Source organism: Rhinopithecus bieti, unplaced genomic scaffold (assembly GCF_001698545.2).
Source record: "Rhinopithecus bieti isolate Rb0 unplaced genomic scaffold, ASM169854v2 scaffold_57210, whole genome shotgun sequence".
Lineage (NCBI taxonomy): Eukaryota > Metazoa > Chordata > Mammalia > Primates > Cercopithecidae > Rhinopithecus > Rhinopithecus bieti.
Genome location: NW_016823439.1, coordinates 1,202,899 through 1,219,054, shown reverse-complemented (window position 1 = coordinate 1,219,054; position 16,156 = coordinate 1,202,899). Strand labels below are relative to the sequence as shown.

The window sequence follows — 16,156 nt, the reverse complement described above, 5'->3', positions numbered from 1 at the left end:
AAAATCAAAATCAAAGAAAGTAGTTTCAGCTGTGCCCTCTAAAACTTATTGTCTCTTGCTGACTTTTCTAAACCTAAGTGTTTCCATCCATAGAGGGGGATACCTAGGCCATGGTCACACCCTGACATGACTGTCTCATGAGGAAATGATGGGAATTCCTTTATGACTCTGCAGTAGTCCCTCTGTGTCTGCTGGGAGGGCGTTCTGGCTTATTGCCAGCTCTACATCCTGTAGATTCTCACACCCAGGGCCTCCTTCGGCCTCTTCTCAGGCGAGTCTCAGAGAGGGAGCCTCTCTCCCTTGCCCAGTGAAAGTCATTCTCCCCACTCCCATCCACCTCACTTGTGGCAGCAATCCTGAGACTTCTCCCAGGGAGACACACTTCTCCTCGCTGCCCTGCTGCTCCCACAGAAACCCTGTCCTGCTTCTCATGCTGACATCTGCTCTCTAATCACAGAGGATCCTGTCATTAAAAGATTCCTGGCCTGGGACAAAGATCTGAGGATGTCGGACAAGGTAAGGTTGTTCTCCACAGAACTGTGTTCCTGCTTCAATGCACCGCCGGCGGGGAGGGCGCAGCTTCTAAACCCACAGTTCCTCTCCTCTCTCCCTCCAGCACTTCCCACCAGATGCTCCCACAGTCTTTTTCTTTACTTTTTGTGAGACAGTCTCACTCTGCTGTCCTGGCTGGAGGGCAGTGTCTCAATCTTGGCTCACTGCAGCCGACGCCTCCTGGGTTCAAGGCATTCTCCTGCCTCAGTCTCCCAAGCAGCTGGGATTACAGGCGTGCACCACCATGGCTGGCTAATTTTTGTGTTTTTAGTAGAGATGGGGTTTTGCCATGTTGACCTGGCTGGTCTTGAACACCTGACCTCAGGTGTTCTGCTCGCCTTGGCCTCCCAACATGCTGGGATTACAGAGGTGAGCCACTGTACTGTGCCCCTCCAGCTCCCACAGTCTTGAGTCTTGGTGCCCACTTTTTTTTTTTTTTGGATACAGTATCTAGCTGTGTTCCCCAGGATGGAGTGGCATGATCACAGCTCACTGCAGCTTCTAATTCCTGGGCTCATGCAATCCTCCTGCCTCAGCCTCCTGAGTAGCTGGGAGTACAGGCACATGCCATCATGCTTGAATAATTTTATACAAATGGTCTTGCTAAGTTGCCCAGGTTGTTCTCGAACTGTTGGGCTCACGTGATCCTCCTGTCTCAGCCTCTTAAACTACTGGGATCACAGGCTTGAGCTGCCACTCCCGGCTATTCTTGGTCTTTTTTTAAATTTTGAGACAGAGTCTCGCTCTGTCGCCCAGGCCGGAGTGCAGTGGCGCAATCTCTGCCCACTGCAAGCTCCGCCTCCTGGGTTCACGCCATTCTTCTACCTCAACCACCCCAGCAGCTGGGACTACAGGCGCCTGCCACCACGCCCGGCTAATTTTTTGTGTTTTTAGTAGTGATGGGGTTTCACTGTGTTAGCCAAGATGGTCAAGATCTCCTGACCTCGTGATCCGACCGCCTTGGCCTCCCAAAGTGCTGGGATTACAGGCGTGAGCCACCGCGTCCCGCTATTCTTGTTTTTTTTATGATTTGTCAGCATCTCCCTCAGGACTCTGCTGGTCTCTTGCCGAGTGAATGAGTGGCCCCTGCCTCTCCTACAGGTCGTTTGGCAGTCAGGCCGCAGCCCTGAAGCTCCTGGCCCCTCTACTCTCAGCTCTTTGGGACAGTTCTCTGCCTGGCACACAAAAGACCCTCCTGACACCAGCTGACCTAGACACACCCGTTAAAAGATCCCATTGGAGCCCACCATCCTGGGAGCATCACCGACATCCCTTCCTCTGGTGATGGGAGGAATACTCCTCCACCCTGCAATTTCCACATAAGCACAGTCACCCCAACACTGAGGTCCCTTCTCTGATGGGCAGCCCCTCCCCAAACCCCCATTCCACTATCTTCACGATCTTCCTCTCTCAAGATGTGACCTCTCCCTCTGTTTCTTTCTCTCCATCAGTATCTCCTGGCTATGGTCATAGCCTATTTTAGCCGGGCCGGCCTCTTCTCCTGGCAATACCAACGCATTCATTTCTTCCTGGCTCTGTGAGTGGTTTGCTTCCTCCTATCCGTCAATATCCAATGCCCTGGGACAGCGGGGGAAGTGGGATTCCAGCCTTTCATATCCTTTCACCTATTTGTCCTCTTTACTCTGTGTACAAAAAAGACAGGATTATACTATCTTGTTCTTAGACTGTTGTTTCTAAAAAGAAACTCAGGCTGGGTGCGGTGGCTTACGCCTGTAATCCCAGCACTTTGGGAGGCTGAGGCAAACGGATCACCTGAGGTCAGCAGTTCGAGACTAGACTGGCCAACATGGCGAAACCCCGTCTCTACTAAAAATAGAAAAATTAGCTGGGCATGGTGGTGTGCACCTGTAATCCAAGCTACTTGGAAGGCTGAGGCAAGAGAACCCCTTGAACCCAGGAGGCAGAGGTTGCAGTGAGCTACGATTGAGCCACTGCACTTCAGCCTGGGCAATAGAGCGAGACTTTTTCTCAAAAAAAAAAAAAAAAAGCCAAAAAAACAAATTCCAACGCCAGTGTACAAATAAAAGAATAAAACAAAAGGAACCATAAACCGCTAAGGGGAGAAGAAAAGGAGCAGAGGAGTGGACATGACGCTTCCCCCGGCAAGCAGACGTTTCTGGTTCTTCTCTCTCTCTCCTTCCATCAACTGCAAATGCCATCGACCTCCTCGAGGTTCCCATGACAGAGGCCACAGTTCAGGTCCCTCTTGCATCACTCGAATCCACTGTCAAATGCTCCCTGCTGGGGTCTCCTGGAGTCTCTCCCCAAGCCTTGGGGCTTCCTAGTGCAGCCTGAGCATCTTTCCAAAGCACAACGCCCTCACTGCCCACCTGAACAACTTCCTTAGCAGATGTCTTTCTAAATCGGGGCCAGGGTCCACAGTGCCAATTCCACCCTCTCTACAATCTCTACAACCACACTGGCTCGCCATCTTGGTGTTTCCTGGCTTGGCTTCACTGCTCCTTCCAAATGCCCTCTACTTGACTTTGCATTTGTGTTTTCTGTCTGGGTGTTCCACACACACGTGGTTCTGAAGTGAAGGACCCATTCCTTAAAGTCAGTTCACCCCACAGCCTCTGTGATGCCTTCCTTCATCTTCCAACTTCGGCAATATCGTAGCTCTCCAGTTACATCCTATGATAATGGTGACACTGGGATTAGGTCATACTGCCCTGATACTCCCAGTCCATTAGAGAGAGCGCGGTGTAGAAGAGCAGGGTCTGCAAAATATTCAATGTATCCAATTTCTTTTATTTTTTTGAGACAGACTTGCCCTGTCCCCCAAGCTGGAGTGCAGTGTTGAGATCATAGTTCAGTGCAGCCTCCATATCCTGGACTCAAGCGATCCTCCCACCTTCAGCCTCGTTGATTAAATCCGACCTACAGGGCTGGCCACACACTGGAGCAGTTATTTATTTATTGAGACGAGTGTTGCTGTGCGCCCTCAAGGCTGGAATGGAGTGGCCCAATCTCAGCTCACTGCAACCTCTACCTCCTGGGTTCACCAATTCTTATGCTTCAGCTCTTGAGTAGCTAGGACTAAATGCCTGTGCCACTCACACCAGGCTGATTTTTACATTTTTAGGAGAGATGGGGTTTCTCCATGTTGACCAGGCTGGTCTCAAACTCCTGGTCTCAAGCAATCCACCTGCTTCAGCCTTCCAAAGTGCTAGGATTACAGGCATGAGCCGCCACGTCCCGCGTGTATTTTATATGTTTTAATAGAGACGAGGGTCTTCAAATGTTGCCGCAGGCCCATCTCAAAGATCTGCCTCAAGTGATACTCCTGCTTCAGCCTCCCAACTGTGGCTGGGGTTCCACGCATAAGCACGACTCTCAGTCACCAGTTGGGTTTGTTGTCTCTATCCGTGAAGGAGTGGGAGACGGCTTCAGCAGGTCTCTGTCAGCGAGCCTCTGAGGAATGGCGTGACTCTCTGCAGGGCGGGTGCCAGTTCCTGAGCTGAGGACAGTCCCCTGCCCTCCTCTGGGAAAGCCTGACGTCAAGCCAGAGGGTCTCATCCTGGCGGGTGCCCTAAGCAGTGTAACCTGATTTCTCGTCCCCAGCTAGCCTGGCCAAGTGAACATGGAGGAGGACTGAGCGAGACCCAACAAAACATCATCACTCCTGTAGCAGGAAGAACCCGGGCTCTCGGAGATACCCTGGTTCCGTAGGCGTCGGACCAGTTTTTCCCTAACCAATTCGCTGCCGCGCACGCGAAGACACGTGCTCAGAAAAGCTTGTTTCATAAGTTCGGTTCCAGTTCTCTCGTTTCACGAGCTTCAGGGCTGGGTTTCCCTGGAGGAGTTGGAGGAAGCGTGGGTGGGAGGCGTGGGGAGGTGGATATGGGGACGAGAGACGGCGCGCGAGCTGGAGGCTTGGCGAGGGGAAGAGGAGGGGTCTGCCTGGCGAGTCCCCATCTCTTCTCAAACGGTGTTGTTTTTCCAGAGTCCAGGCTATGACCTCAGAGCACTGGGTGTGGGCCGCGAGATCGCGCCACCTTTCTAGAGCTCCAGGGACCATGGACGGGAGTCATACGGCCTGAGAGACAAGGTACATCTGCGTCTCCAGGGTAAAGAAAGAATATTGGGGTCATTTCAGGAAATCCGAGGAACCAATTGCTTGATCAGCTTGGGCAAGCCTCGGCAACGGCAAGATCTCCGTCCTCACACCAAAATACAAAAATTAGCTAGGCGTGTGGGAGGCATCCTCTACTCCCAACTACTCAGGAGGCTGAGGCGGGAGGATCGCTGGAGCCTGGGAGGTCAGGGCTGCAGGGAGCCCGATTCCTGCCACGCACTCCACCAGGGCAACAGAGTGAGACCTGACTCAAAAATAATCACAAATACGAGTTCGGGAGGCGCTTCATTATGCACTCGACGCCTTGAGTTACCGATCTGGGTTCAAGGGTTGCAGTGGAGCTTTGGTTTACAGTCTTGTGCAGCTGACACGTTGAGCAGACACGAGACTTCATCATGAGCGAGGTAGGATTATGGATTTAGGCTTCTGGACTCGTGGTTCGTGATGTTGTCACATTAGAAACGATCTAGCATGGTTACAAGTTTAGCTTGAAGTGGACCACAAAAGGCCCAGCTGTGAATACAGGTCCCAAAGCACATTCTCTGAGGATGCCCTACTGCTGGGCAGACCCACCAAAGTCCTTGCTATGAAGATCACTGGGGTCGACTTTGGGGTACTGAGTGAGTTTTGGAGATCAGGTCACCAAAGTGTAAGTATCGACAGTTGAACACAATGGTTCAGAAGCAGGTTAGAATGAAAGTCAGGAGATAAAATTGCATTCCAATTGCTCTGAACTCTAAAGATGGACTGACGTGGAGATGTGAATAACCTCCTGTCCTAGAGAGCTGCCCTCCTGAAGTGGTGACATCCTCTCTCACTTCCAGAACACCGCCGGGGAGATGCGGATTTTCAGCAGAACTCTATTCCAACGCTAAATGGAGACACTAGGAAGGAGAGAGGAGCCATTTGTGGCAGATCATCTAGAAGAACCTGGACTGTTCTAGAAGAGTGAAGACAGTGATCACGTTGTCCTCTTAGGACGGGGCTACTTTAGGAATCGCATAGAGAACAGTGGAGAAACGCAGGGGTGTTTCTGGTTCCTCCCTTCCTGACGGCACCACCCTCCCTTTTGATGATTGCTAATTCCAACCTCCCTGGGCGGGACCTGGAGCTCCTGTTTCCTACGGACTTGGTTGCACAGTCCTGGAGGCATTTGAAGGCAGACACTCAATTGGCACGGAATTCTTTGTGAACTATGAGTGCAATAGACCGTAACAGATACTTCATGCACGACTACGCATTTCATATGGTTTGTTTGAAATGTGGCATTGAATTATTAATACGTTTGTTTTAAATAGTTGGAAATTGTGTGTACTTTTGAAAACATGCCTGTTCCTGTAGAGTTTTTTGATGAGAGTTAAGCTGTTATCATATACATAAAGATAAATTTTCTTTCATTTTTAAGACAGAATTCTTTTTATCCTACAATCTTTTATCTTTAATTTGTTTTTCTGTATTATTATATTACGGATCTGAAGCGAGGCACTTTTTATCTACGATACTTACATAATATCTCTTCTATTTATACGCTATTGGTAGTTCCCCTAAGTTTTCATCTAGACATTTTTATTTGTGTTTAGGTTTGTGACTGAATTGTGAGAATTCAGTTGTGATTTTTAACATGTCTTAGACTATACACTAACATGTCTTAATAATACTATATATTTTATTGGTTTATTTTGAAAAAAGATGGGCATAGAATTATTACTACATTATTTTTAAATATTTCTGGAAATACTGGTATTTTCGAATAGAAGCTGTTTCTATACAGTTGTGTGATGGGGTGTTAATACTGTTATGACACACATAAATATAATTTGTTTTCCTTTTAAGAGAGGATCTTTTATCTAAATCGTTACCTTTCAATCTTTTATCTATTATTACATGTGCTGCTGAAAGGGAGCAACACTTTTTATCTGTGATACTTGGTTAACGTATTCATTAACATTTATAAGCTATGGCGTAGTTCCCCTAAATTTCTTGTATAAAATAAATTTTATTTGATGTTTACTGTATGTTTTGAAATGTGAGAAATCAGATGTAATTTTTTACCTTGTATTGGCATGTCTGTGTGTTACTTTAAAGAGGATGTGTGTTTTAAAGGAGGACATGAGCTGTGTGTTTTCAAGAGAACAATGCAGTGCGTCTCTTGGGGAAATGTAATAAAGATGAAGTTTTCTCACCTTCACAGTGAGTGTGATCATATTGGTCTGGATTGATTATTTGCTGTCATGTGACATTTTTCCTTAATGGGGTTTTGGTTATTTGAACATATTAATTAGCTCTAGAAGATAATCCTGCATTATTTTTTATGTAGAAAAAAACATAACGGTGGGTGCAGTGCTCACACCCACATTCCCAGCACTTTTGGAAGTCATGGTGGGAAGATCACTTGAGGGCAAGAGTTTGAGGACAGCCTGGACAACATAGCATTAACATCTATTTTCAAAAAAAATTTTTTTAAAGAAAAATAATAGACGAAAAGGCCGATCCCAAGCTAGAGGTTTTGTCTGTTTTGGAGACAGAGTGGGAGGATCTCTTGAGCCCAGGAAGTCAAGGCTGCAGTGAGCCTTGATCATGCTACTGCACTCCAGCTTAGGTGACAGAGTAAGACTCAGTCTTAAAAGTAAATAAACAAATAAATAAAAATTAAAATAAATTAATTTCAGATAAAGCATACATAATTTTAGTATAAATATATTCAAATGTCACATAGAACATAATTACATGAAAAAATTATTCATTGTTTATCTGAAATTCAAATTTAACAGGGCCTCCTTTTGTTTTTTTTGAGAGGCACTTTCGCTCTTGTTGCCCAGGCTTGAGTGCAGTGGCGCGATCTTGCTCACTGCAAGCTCCGCCTCCCGGCTTCAAGCAATTCTCCTGCCTAAGTCTCCTGAGTAGCTGGGATTACAGGTGCCCACACCACGCAGGCTAATTTTTGTAGTTTTAGTAGAGACAGGGTTTCACCATATTGGCCAGGCTGGTCTCAAACTCCTGACCTCAGGTAATCCACCAGCCTCGGCCTTCCAAAGTGCTGGGATTACAGGCATGAGTGACTGCTCCCAGCCCTGCCTTCTATTTTTACTTGCTAAATCTGGAAACTCTATCTTAAACTGATCAGATCTCTGTAGCATTTTTTCTGTTCCACATTATGCCTTACCTTTCTGGCGAGGGTGGTGGAGGAGGAGATGTAATTAGCTTGGACTGAAAGTGGGAGGCTTCTTTTTTTTTGAATAATCTTTTGGCTTTGGCTTTTAGCTTTTGTCTTCGTTGTTTGAACTTGGGCATGATTTCTGCAGATAAATATTTTTACATTTTTAGTTGAAGAATATATACATACAGAAAGTACACAAATCTTAAGTGTATAGTTCAATGAATTATCATACCATGAACACACCCTTGTAACCACCATCTTGGTTAAGAAATAGGTCACTACCAGCATCCCAAAAGAGCCCTGAAGTAGGGGAAAATGTAAACCCAGATTTAAACTATCTCTGGAGAGATCTTGGTCTTGGCATTATATTATTCTCCAAGTTTGTTCTGCTTGTGTTGCTTTTCTTCATTAAGTTAAATGAATTTTCCTTTCTTGATAGTAGCGAAAATGGCTGTAGTTGGGTTATAGTCAGTTATTAAAATAATATGTTGGTTGGGCATGGTGGCTCATGCCTGTAATCTCAGCACTTTGGGAGGCCAAGGTGGGCGAATCACCTGAGGTCAGGAGTTCGAGATCAGCCTGACCAACGTGGAGAAACCCTGTCTCTACTAAAAATACAAAATTAGCCGGGCGTGGTGGTGCATGTCTGTAATCCCAGCTACTCGGGAGGCTGAGGTAGGAGAATCGCTTGAACTCGGGAGGCAGAGGTTGTGGTGAGCCAAGATAGCGCCATTGCACTCCCGCCTGGGCAACAAGAGCAAAAACTCCATCTCAAAAAAAAAAAAAAAATGCTTTTTTACCGGCAGCATCTACTGAGCTGTGACAGGTGGAATTGGTAGTGAGATGAGGAAACAACATTAGCCATTTATTCAATACCCCTTTACTGTTAGGTATCTTCACATACATCTTTTCAGTTAACCCTTACTATCCTGCAAGTATTATCCCTGACAAGGAGGATTTTTATTCCCGTTTTTTCAGAAGAATAAACTGAGGATAAAAAAGATTAGACAATCTGTCAATGCAATGCAATAAGTCCAGACCTGTAAGTCTTCCATGTTTTTTCTAATACGCTGTGGTGTGACACTAGATTAAATAGGCAATATACTGTAAAATGAAATAACAATTACCCCAAATCAAAGACATGGGTATTTTAAAATAGTTATTTTATTTTATTTTTTGAGGCACAGTCTAGCTCTGTCACCCAGGCTGGAGTGCAGTGGCGTGATCTCAGCTCACTGCAACCTCCACCTCCCAGGTTCAAATGATTCTCCCGCCTCAGCCTCCCAAGTAGTTGGGACCACAAGCACTTGCCACCACACCTGGTGGTGTAATCCCAAAGTGCTGGGATTACAGGCGTGGGCCTTAAAACAGTTATTTTAAAGCATTTCAAAACATCACCGGCTGGGTGCGGTGGCTCACGTCTGTAATCCCAGCAGTTTGGGAGGCCGAGGTAGGCAGATCGCTTGAGGCCAAGAGGTCGAGACCAGCCTGGCCAACATGGCAAAACCCTGTCTCTATTAAAAATACAAAAATTAGCTGGGCATGGTGGCATGTGCCTGTGGTCCCAGCTACTGGGGAGGCTGAGGTAGGAGAATCACTTGAATCCGGGAGGCAGAGGTTGCAGTGAGCCAAGATCACGCCACTGCACTCCAACCTGGGTGACAAAACAAGACTCCATCTGATAAATAAATAAATAAATAAACAAAATAAAATAAAATAAAAACATTACCTAGTAGAACAGAAGATACTAGAGGCTGGGAAAGGTGGGGAGGAAGGAGGGATAGGGAAAGATTTGTTAAAGGATACAACATAGAGGCATTTGAAGCAGAGTAACTCCATCTTGAATAGGGGTTGGGTAAAATGAGGCTAAGACCTACTGCGCTGCATTCCCAGGAGGTTAGGCATTCTTAGTCACAGGATGAGATAGGAGGTTGGCACAAGATATAGGTCACAAAGGCCATTCTGATAAAACATGATGCAGTAAAGAACCTGGCCAAAACCAAGAGAGCAATCAAAGTGGCCTCTGATAGTCCTTACTGCTCATTATACACTAGTTATAAGGCATTTGCATGCTAAAAGACACTCCCACCAGCACCAAGACAGTTTAAAAATGCCATGATAATGTCTAGAAGTTACCCTATATAGTCTAAAAAGGGAAGGAACCCTCAGTTCTGGGAAATTCCCACCCTTTCCCCAGAAAATGCACGAATAATCCACCCCTTGCTTAGCATATAATCAAGATATAAGTATACTTAGTCGAGCAGACCATGCCACTGCTCTGCCTATGGAATAGCCGTTCTTTTATTCCTTCACCTTCTTAATAAACATGCTTGCACTTTATGGACTGGTCCTGAATTTTTTCTTGCATGAGGTCTAAGAATTCTCTCTTGGGGTCTGGATTGGGACCCCTTTCCAGTAATAAAATTACAGCTAGATAGGAGGAATAAGTTCTAGTGTTCTATGGCACCGTAGGATGACTATAGTTAACAATAATGTATTATCTAGTTTTAAATAGCTAGAAGGAGAGTATTGAATTTTACTAACACAAATAAATGATACATGTTGGAGATAATGGATATACTAACTACCCTGATCTATTCACTATACATTGCATGTATCAAAACTTCACCATGTGGCCGGGCGCGGTGGCTCAAGCCTGTAATCCCAGCACTTTGGGAGGCCGAGACGGGCGGATCACGAGGTCAGGAGATCGAGACCATCCTGGCTAACACGGTGAAACCCCGTCTCTACTAAAATACAAAAAAAAAAACTAGCCGGGCGAGGTGGCGGGCGCCTGTAGTCCCAGCTACTCAGGAGGCTGAGGCAGGAGAATGGCGTAAACCCGGGAGGCGGAGCTTGCAGTGAGCTGAGATCCGGCCACTGCACTCCAGCCTGGGTGACAGAGCGAGACTCTGCCTCAAAAAAAAAAAAAAAAAAAACCTTCACCATGTACCCCACAAATATGTGTAATTATTATTGGTCAATTTAAAAGTAATCAAAATAAAATTAAAAAAATAAAAAAATGAAAAGTGGCAATGCCACTTGATACAGTAACAGCAAATTAGGATCTGTCGAAATAAAGTGAATTTTTTATACAAATGTCGGGATAGAATCAATAATTATCAAGAGAATAAAAGCTGCTTTGCACTTAAGAATGTAACGAATATTTTAATATAAATATATCTGTTCTTTCTAAGATGCTATACACACTAATATGCTATACACTAACATATATCTATATAAGTATATATCATAATGATCAATTTAAATATATTACCATTAAATATATGTTACCATTATCTTGATTGTGACCAAGTGAATATTTTGGAAACCTTTAATAAAAGGGTCCTTCTTGCTATGGTACAAAATGAAAAAACAAAACAAAAACATTATCTAGTATATTCACATTTCAATCTGGATCCCTTTCTGAAGAAAATTAAGTCACAGCTAGTTTGAGCTGAAGTTCCAGAAGGGCTTTGCTGCTTTTAGTTGTTGCTACTTGAGGAACAAAGATGTTGTTATTCAAGTAGCAGAACTGAAAATGATCTCAAGGCCTGGGCCTCCTTCCCTTCAAACTCAGATTTGAATGGGAACAATTGGCCTTTAAAATACACATTCATTCCACTTCTGTTCACTCAGTAACCTTTCAGCACTTGGTATGCAGCACTATACTTGCTCAGCTCTCAGATTCCACTGGCCCATGAACCCCGGCTACCCTGCTGCAGGTTGTAAAAACTGAGCACTGGCTTGGTTCCATGACTTGCAGAGGGCACCCCTAATGGCAAATGGCGGCAATGCATATATGGACAGCCCTTCTAGAAATAGAGATTCCTGATAACATCTAATTGGACTAACTATCAGGTCCCAATTTGACAAGGTGCTTTTCTTAATTGTCCTTAGGGGCTTAGAAAACACACCAAAACATAGTTGGCTGCCTTCACCTTTATTATATCACTTTTTCTTCCTGCTGAAATAATGAAGGAAGGTGAAGCAGGGACTATTAAACACAAGGGATGTCTAAAGGATTTTTTTTTTTGAGACAGAGTTTTGCTCTTGTTGCCCAGGCTGTAGTACAAGAGTGCGATCTTGGCTCACTGCAACCTCTGCCTCCCGGGTTCAAGCGATTCTCCTGCCTCAGCCTCCTGAGTAGCTGGGATTACAGGCATGCACTACCACGCCCAGCTAATTTTGTACTTTTAGTAGAGACTGGGTTTCTCCATGCTAGTCAGGCTGGTCTCGAACTCTCGACCTCAAGTGATCTGCCTGCCTTGACCTCCCAAAGTGCTGGGATTATAGGTGTCAGCCACTGCGCCCAGCCCTGACTTTTTCTTTAACTTAAAACAACACAAGCCTGTAGTCCCAGCTATTCAGGAGCTGAGCTGGGAGGATCACATGAGCCTAGGAGTTTGAGGCTGCAGTGAACTATTATTGTGCCACTGCACTCCAGCCTAGGCAACAGAGGGAGACCTTGTCTCCAAAACAAACACATAAACAAACAAAACAAAACCAGGCGGGACATGGTGGCTCACGCCTGTAATCCCAGCACTTTGGGAGGCCAAGACGGGCAGATTACAAGGTCAGGAGATCAAGACCATCCTGGCTAACACGGTGAAACCCCGTCTCTACTAAAAATACAAAAAAATTAGCCGGGCATGGTGGCGGGCGCCTGTAGTCCCAGCTACTCGGGAGGCTGAGCAGGAGAATGGTGTGAACCTGGGAGGCAGAGCTTGCAGTGAGCTGAGATCGCGCCACTGTACTCCAGCCTGGGTGACAGAGCGAGACTCCGTCTCAAAAACAAAATAAAACAAAACAAAACAGAAAACAAAACAAAAACCACAAGATAAAAATACTCTGATGAAGATACTTAAGAGAGCCTCCTAGAAAGGAGCGATCTTGTGGCTGCCTGAAGAAAAAAGGTTACATTTCATCAAATCTATGGTTAGGGACTTCTTCTTCTTCTTCTTCTTTTTTTTTTTTTTTTTGAGACAGGTCTTGCTCTGTCATGCGGGCTGGAGTGCAGTGGCACGATCTTGGCTCACTGCAGCCTCCTCCTCCCAGGTTCAAGCGATTCTCCTGCCTCGGCTTCCAGAGTAGCTGAGATTACAGGCATGTGGCACCATGCCCGGTTAATTTTTAAAATTTATTTATTTTTAGTAGAGATGGGGTTTCATTATGTTGGCCAGGCTGGTCTTGAAGTCCTGTATGGTCAGGACCTTCTATAAACAAATGCCACTGGAAACTTCTATCTAAGGCTGAGTCCACTGGTTGGGAGCCCTAGAATCTGAAATTTCCCTAGCATCCTCCTTTTCTTTGGCTTCCATCTGACCCTTCACAGTCCTTCCCCATTCTTTTTCTGTTGCCCAGGCTGGTCTTAAATGCCTGTGCTCAAGCAGTCCTCCTACCTCAGCCCCCTAAAGTGCTGGGATTACAGAAATGAGCCACCACACCCGACCCCATCATAGAATTCTATATTAGGCCAAATTTTCAGTCAGGTGTGAGAAAATTAAGATAAAAGATAAGAATTTTCAGGATAATGGTGATAAAAAATCTAGGGGAAACAGCTTTGCAGCAAGCTTAGGACGGGGGTCAACAAACCTTTTCTGTAAAGAGCCAGAAAGTAAATATTTCAGGTTTTGCAGGCCATATGATCTCTGCTGCAACTGCTCAACCCTGCCAGGGTAGCACCAAGGCAATCATAGACAATACTCAAGCAAAGGAGCTGTGTCCAGTAAAATTTTATTTATGACTGAAATTTGAATTTCATATACTTTTCTTTTTTTTAAGACGGAGTCTCACTCTGTCACCCAGGCTGGAGTGCAGTGCATGATCTCGGCTCACTGCAACCTCCGCCTACCCCCCGAGTTCAACTGACTCTTCTGCCTCAGCCTCCTGAGTAGTTGGGATTACAGGCGCCTGCCACCGTGCCAGGCTAAGTTTTGTACTTTTAGTAGAGACGGGGTTTCACCATCTTGGCCAGGCTGGTCTGGATCTCCTGACCTCGTGATCCATTTCCCTTGGCCTCCCAAAGTGCTGGGATTACAGGCATGAGCCACCGTGCCCGGCTGAATTTCATATACTTTTCATGTGTCACAAAATATTGTTCCTCTTTTGATTTTTTTAACTGTTAAAAGTTATAAATCATTCTTAGCTCACAAGCTCTACAAAAACAGTAATTTGCTGACGTAAGGCTCACAGCCAATGAAGACGGGCGCAGGAGGACAGGACAGAGAGCTTCAGCAACAATGTCTCTAAGGAAAAACGGAAATAGATAAACTACCTAGTGTGTTGGACCATTCTGAGCAGAGTTTTACTGTTCTGGAAACTTGTGGCCAAATTGCTGGTAAGTGCTTTAAAAAATAAGCATATAAAAAATAGCTAGGAAAAAAGTTGTATAAGGAAGGAAATGTAACCTTAGTAGCACTAAAGGTTAAGCTGTTAAACAATATTTAAAGTATAAGCATCCCCTAGGCTTGGTGGCCCACACCTATAATCCTAGCACTTTGGGAGGCCGGGAGGCAGGAGGATCACCTGAGGTCCTGAGTTTGACACCAGCCTGGATAACAGGGTGAAAGCCCGTCTCTACCAAAAATACAAAATTTAGCCAAGTGTGATGGCATGTGGCTGTAGTCCCAGCTATCTGGGAGGCTGAGCCAGGAGAATCTCTTGAACCCGGGAGGCGGAGCTTGCAGTGAGCTGAGATTGTGCCAATGCACTCCAGCCTGGGCAACAGAATGAGACTCCATCTAAAAAAAAAAAAAGTATAAGCATTGACTATTTATTTAACCAAAAACGACGATGTAGGTATACTGGGAAGAAGGAGAGAACGTGGACCAGGTGTGGTGGCTCATGCCTGTAATCCCAGCACTTTGGGAGGCTGAGGCAGGCAGATCACCTGAGGTCGGGAGTTCGAGACCAGCCTGACCAACACGGAGAAACGCCATCTCTACTAAAAAATACAAAAATTAGCCAGGCGTGGTGGCACATGCCTGTAATCCCAGCTACCCGGAGGCTGAGGCAGGAGAATCGCTTGAACCCAGGAGGCAGAGGTTGCAGTGAGTCGAGATCGTGCCATTGCACTCCAGCCTGGGCAACAAGAGTGAAACTCTATATCAAAAAAAAAAGGAGACAAAGTGAGTGGAAGTCAGTATTTGTCATGAAACAATAGTATGAATGTTACTTAGAAACATAGAGGTAAATACCAGAAGAAATAATTATAAGACTTTAGTGTTGCCTCTGACAATTGGGAGTCAGGATTACAGAGGGGTGGTTTAAACTGGACTGCCATTTTTTTTCATTGTTTCTTTCTAATTATAATAAGGCTTGTATTGTATTTGACTTTTAAACTTTGGTATATACCATTAGCTGGAAAGGTTGAGTACCACCATTCTGAAACAGGGCCATCTCTTTCTAGTCCTTTCCTGGTGGTTGTTCCAGTGTCTATGCATTCAAATTTCTAAAGAGTCCTACACAAGCCAATGTTTGTCATTTTGGGAATTATTTTTCAATGAAAAAGATGTCTAGGAACTAAATCATGTTTTCTTCTCTCTGTCTCTGTCTCTCTGTGTGTGTGTGTGTGTGAGTGTGTCTGACTTGGGTTATTAGTGCTTCTATCTAATCTCCTTCTAATTAAATACAGTAATTGGCACATGCAGAGGATTAAGGAACTATGCCAAATCCGTCAGGGTAGAAAGATGCAGTCTGAGATAATTCCTAGATAGTTAGTTGTTCCATCCAAAAATAATCACAGTCTTGCGAAAGTGGAGAACAGCAAATTTCTACCTTAGTCAGAACAAGAACACAAAAAAGTAAGGTTTGTTTTAGTATCATTACTTAATTAAAAGCATTAGGTACTTTCCAGAGGATAATTGCCTAAATTGAAAGAGTATATAGCAATCTTCCTTTAGCTTAAAATACATATACTTATCCCCTTTCCAAAGGGGTAATGAGACCTACAAATTCTTTTTGCTGGATTAGGTGGGATTTTAATTAACATTGAATATAAGCTCATTCTTTCGTGATTCCTTATAGCATTTTTCCTTTTGTTTTGAGACAGGGTCTTGCTCTGTTGCCCAAGCTGGATTGCAGTGGTGTGATCTCAGCTCACTGCAGCTTTGACCTCCTGGACTCAAGCAATCCTTCTGCCTCAGCCTCCAGTAACTGGAACTATAAAGGCGCACCACCATGCCCAACCGGTTTTTGTATTTTTAGTAGAGACAGGGTTTCACTATGTTGCCCAAGCTGGTCTTGAACTCCTGAGCTCAAGCAATTTACTGGCCTTGGCCTCCCAGAGTGGTGAAATTACAAGTGTGAACCACTGTACCCGGCCCCCTGTTTTGTGTGTGTGTGTG

At 45.0% G+C, this 16,156-nt stretch overlaps 1 protein-coding gene and 1 pseudogene across 2 annotated transcripts in view; both read right to left on the bottom strand.

The window, feature by feature from the left end:
- PRR11 (proline rich 11) overlaps positions 1–16,156 on the bottom strand; it is a 46,848-nt gene that overhangs the window by 24,364 nt on the left and 6,328 nt on the right. The window contains exon 2 of the mRNA XM_017861586.1: positions 7,815–7,947. Within this exon, the coding sequence (XP_017717075.1) occupies positions 7,815–7,942 (128 nt within the window). The 5' untranslated portion in view covers positions 7,943–7,947. The remainder of the gene's footprint in view (positions 1–7,814; positions 7,948–16,156) is intronic.
- LOC108521636 (uncharacterized) lies at positions 1,042–2,098 on the bottom strand (annotated as a pseudogene). Its single transcript, XR_001883230.1, has 2 exons — positions 1,518–2,098; positions 1,042–1,214 (listed from the first exon to the last, which is right to left on the bottom strand). The product of XR_001883230.1 is annotated as an uncharacterized LOC108521636 (transcript).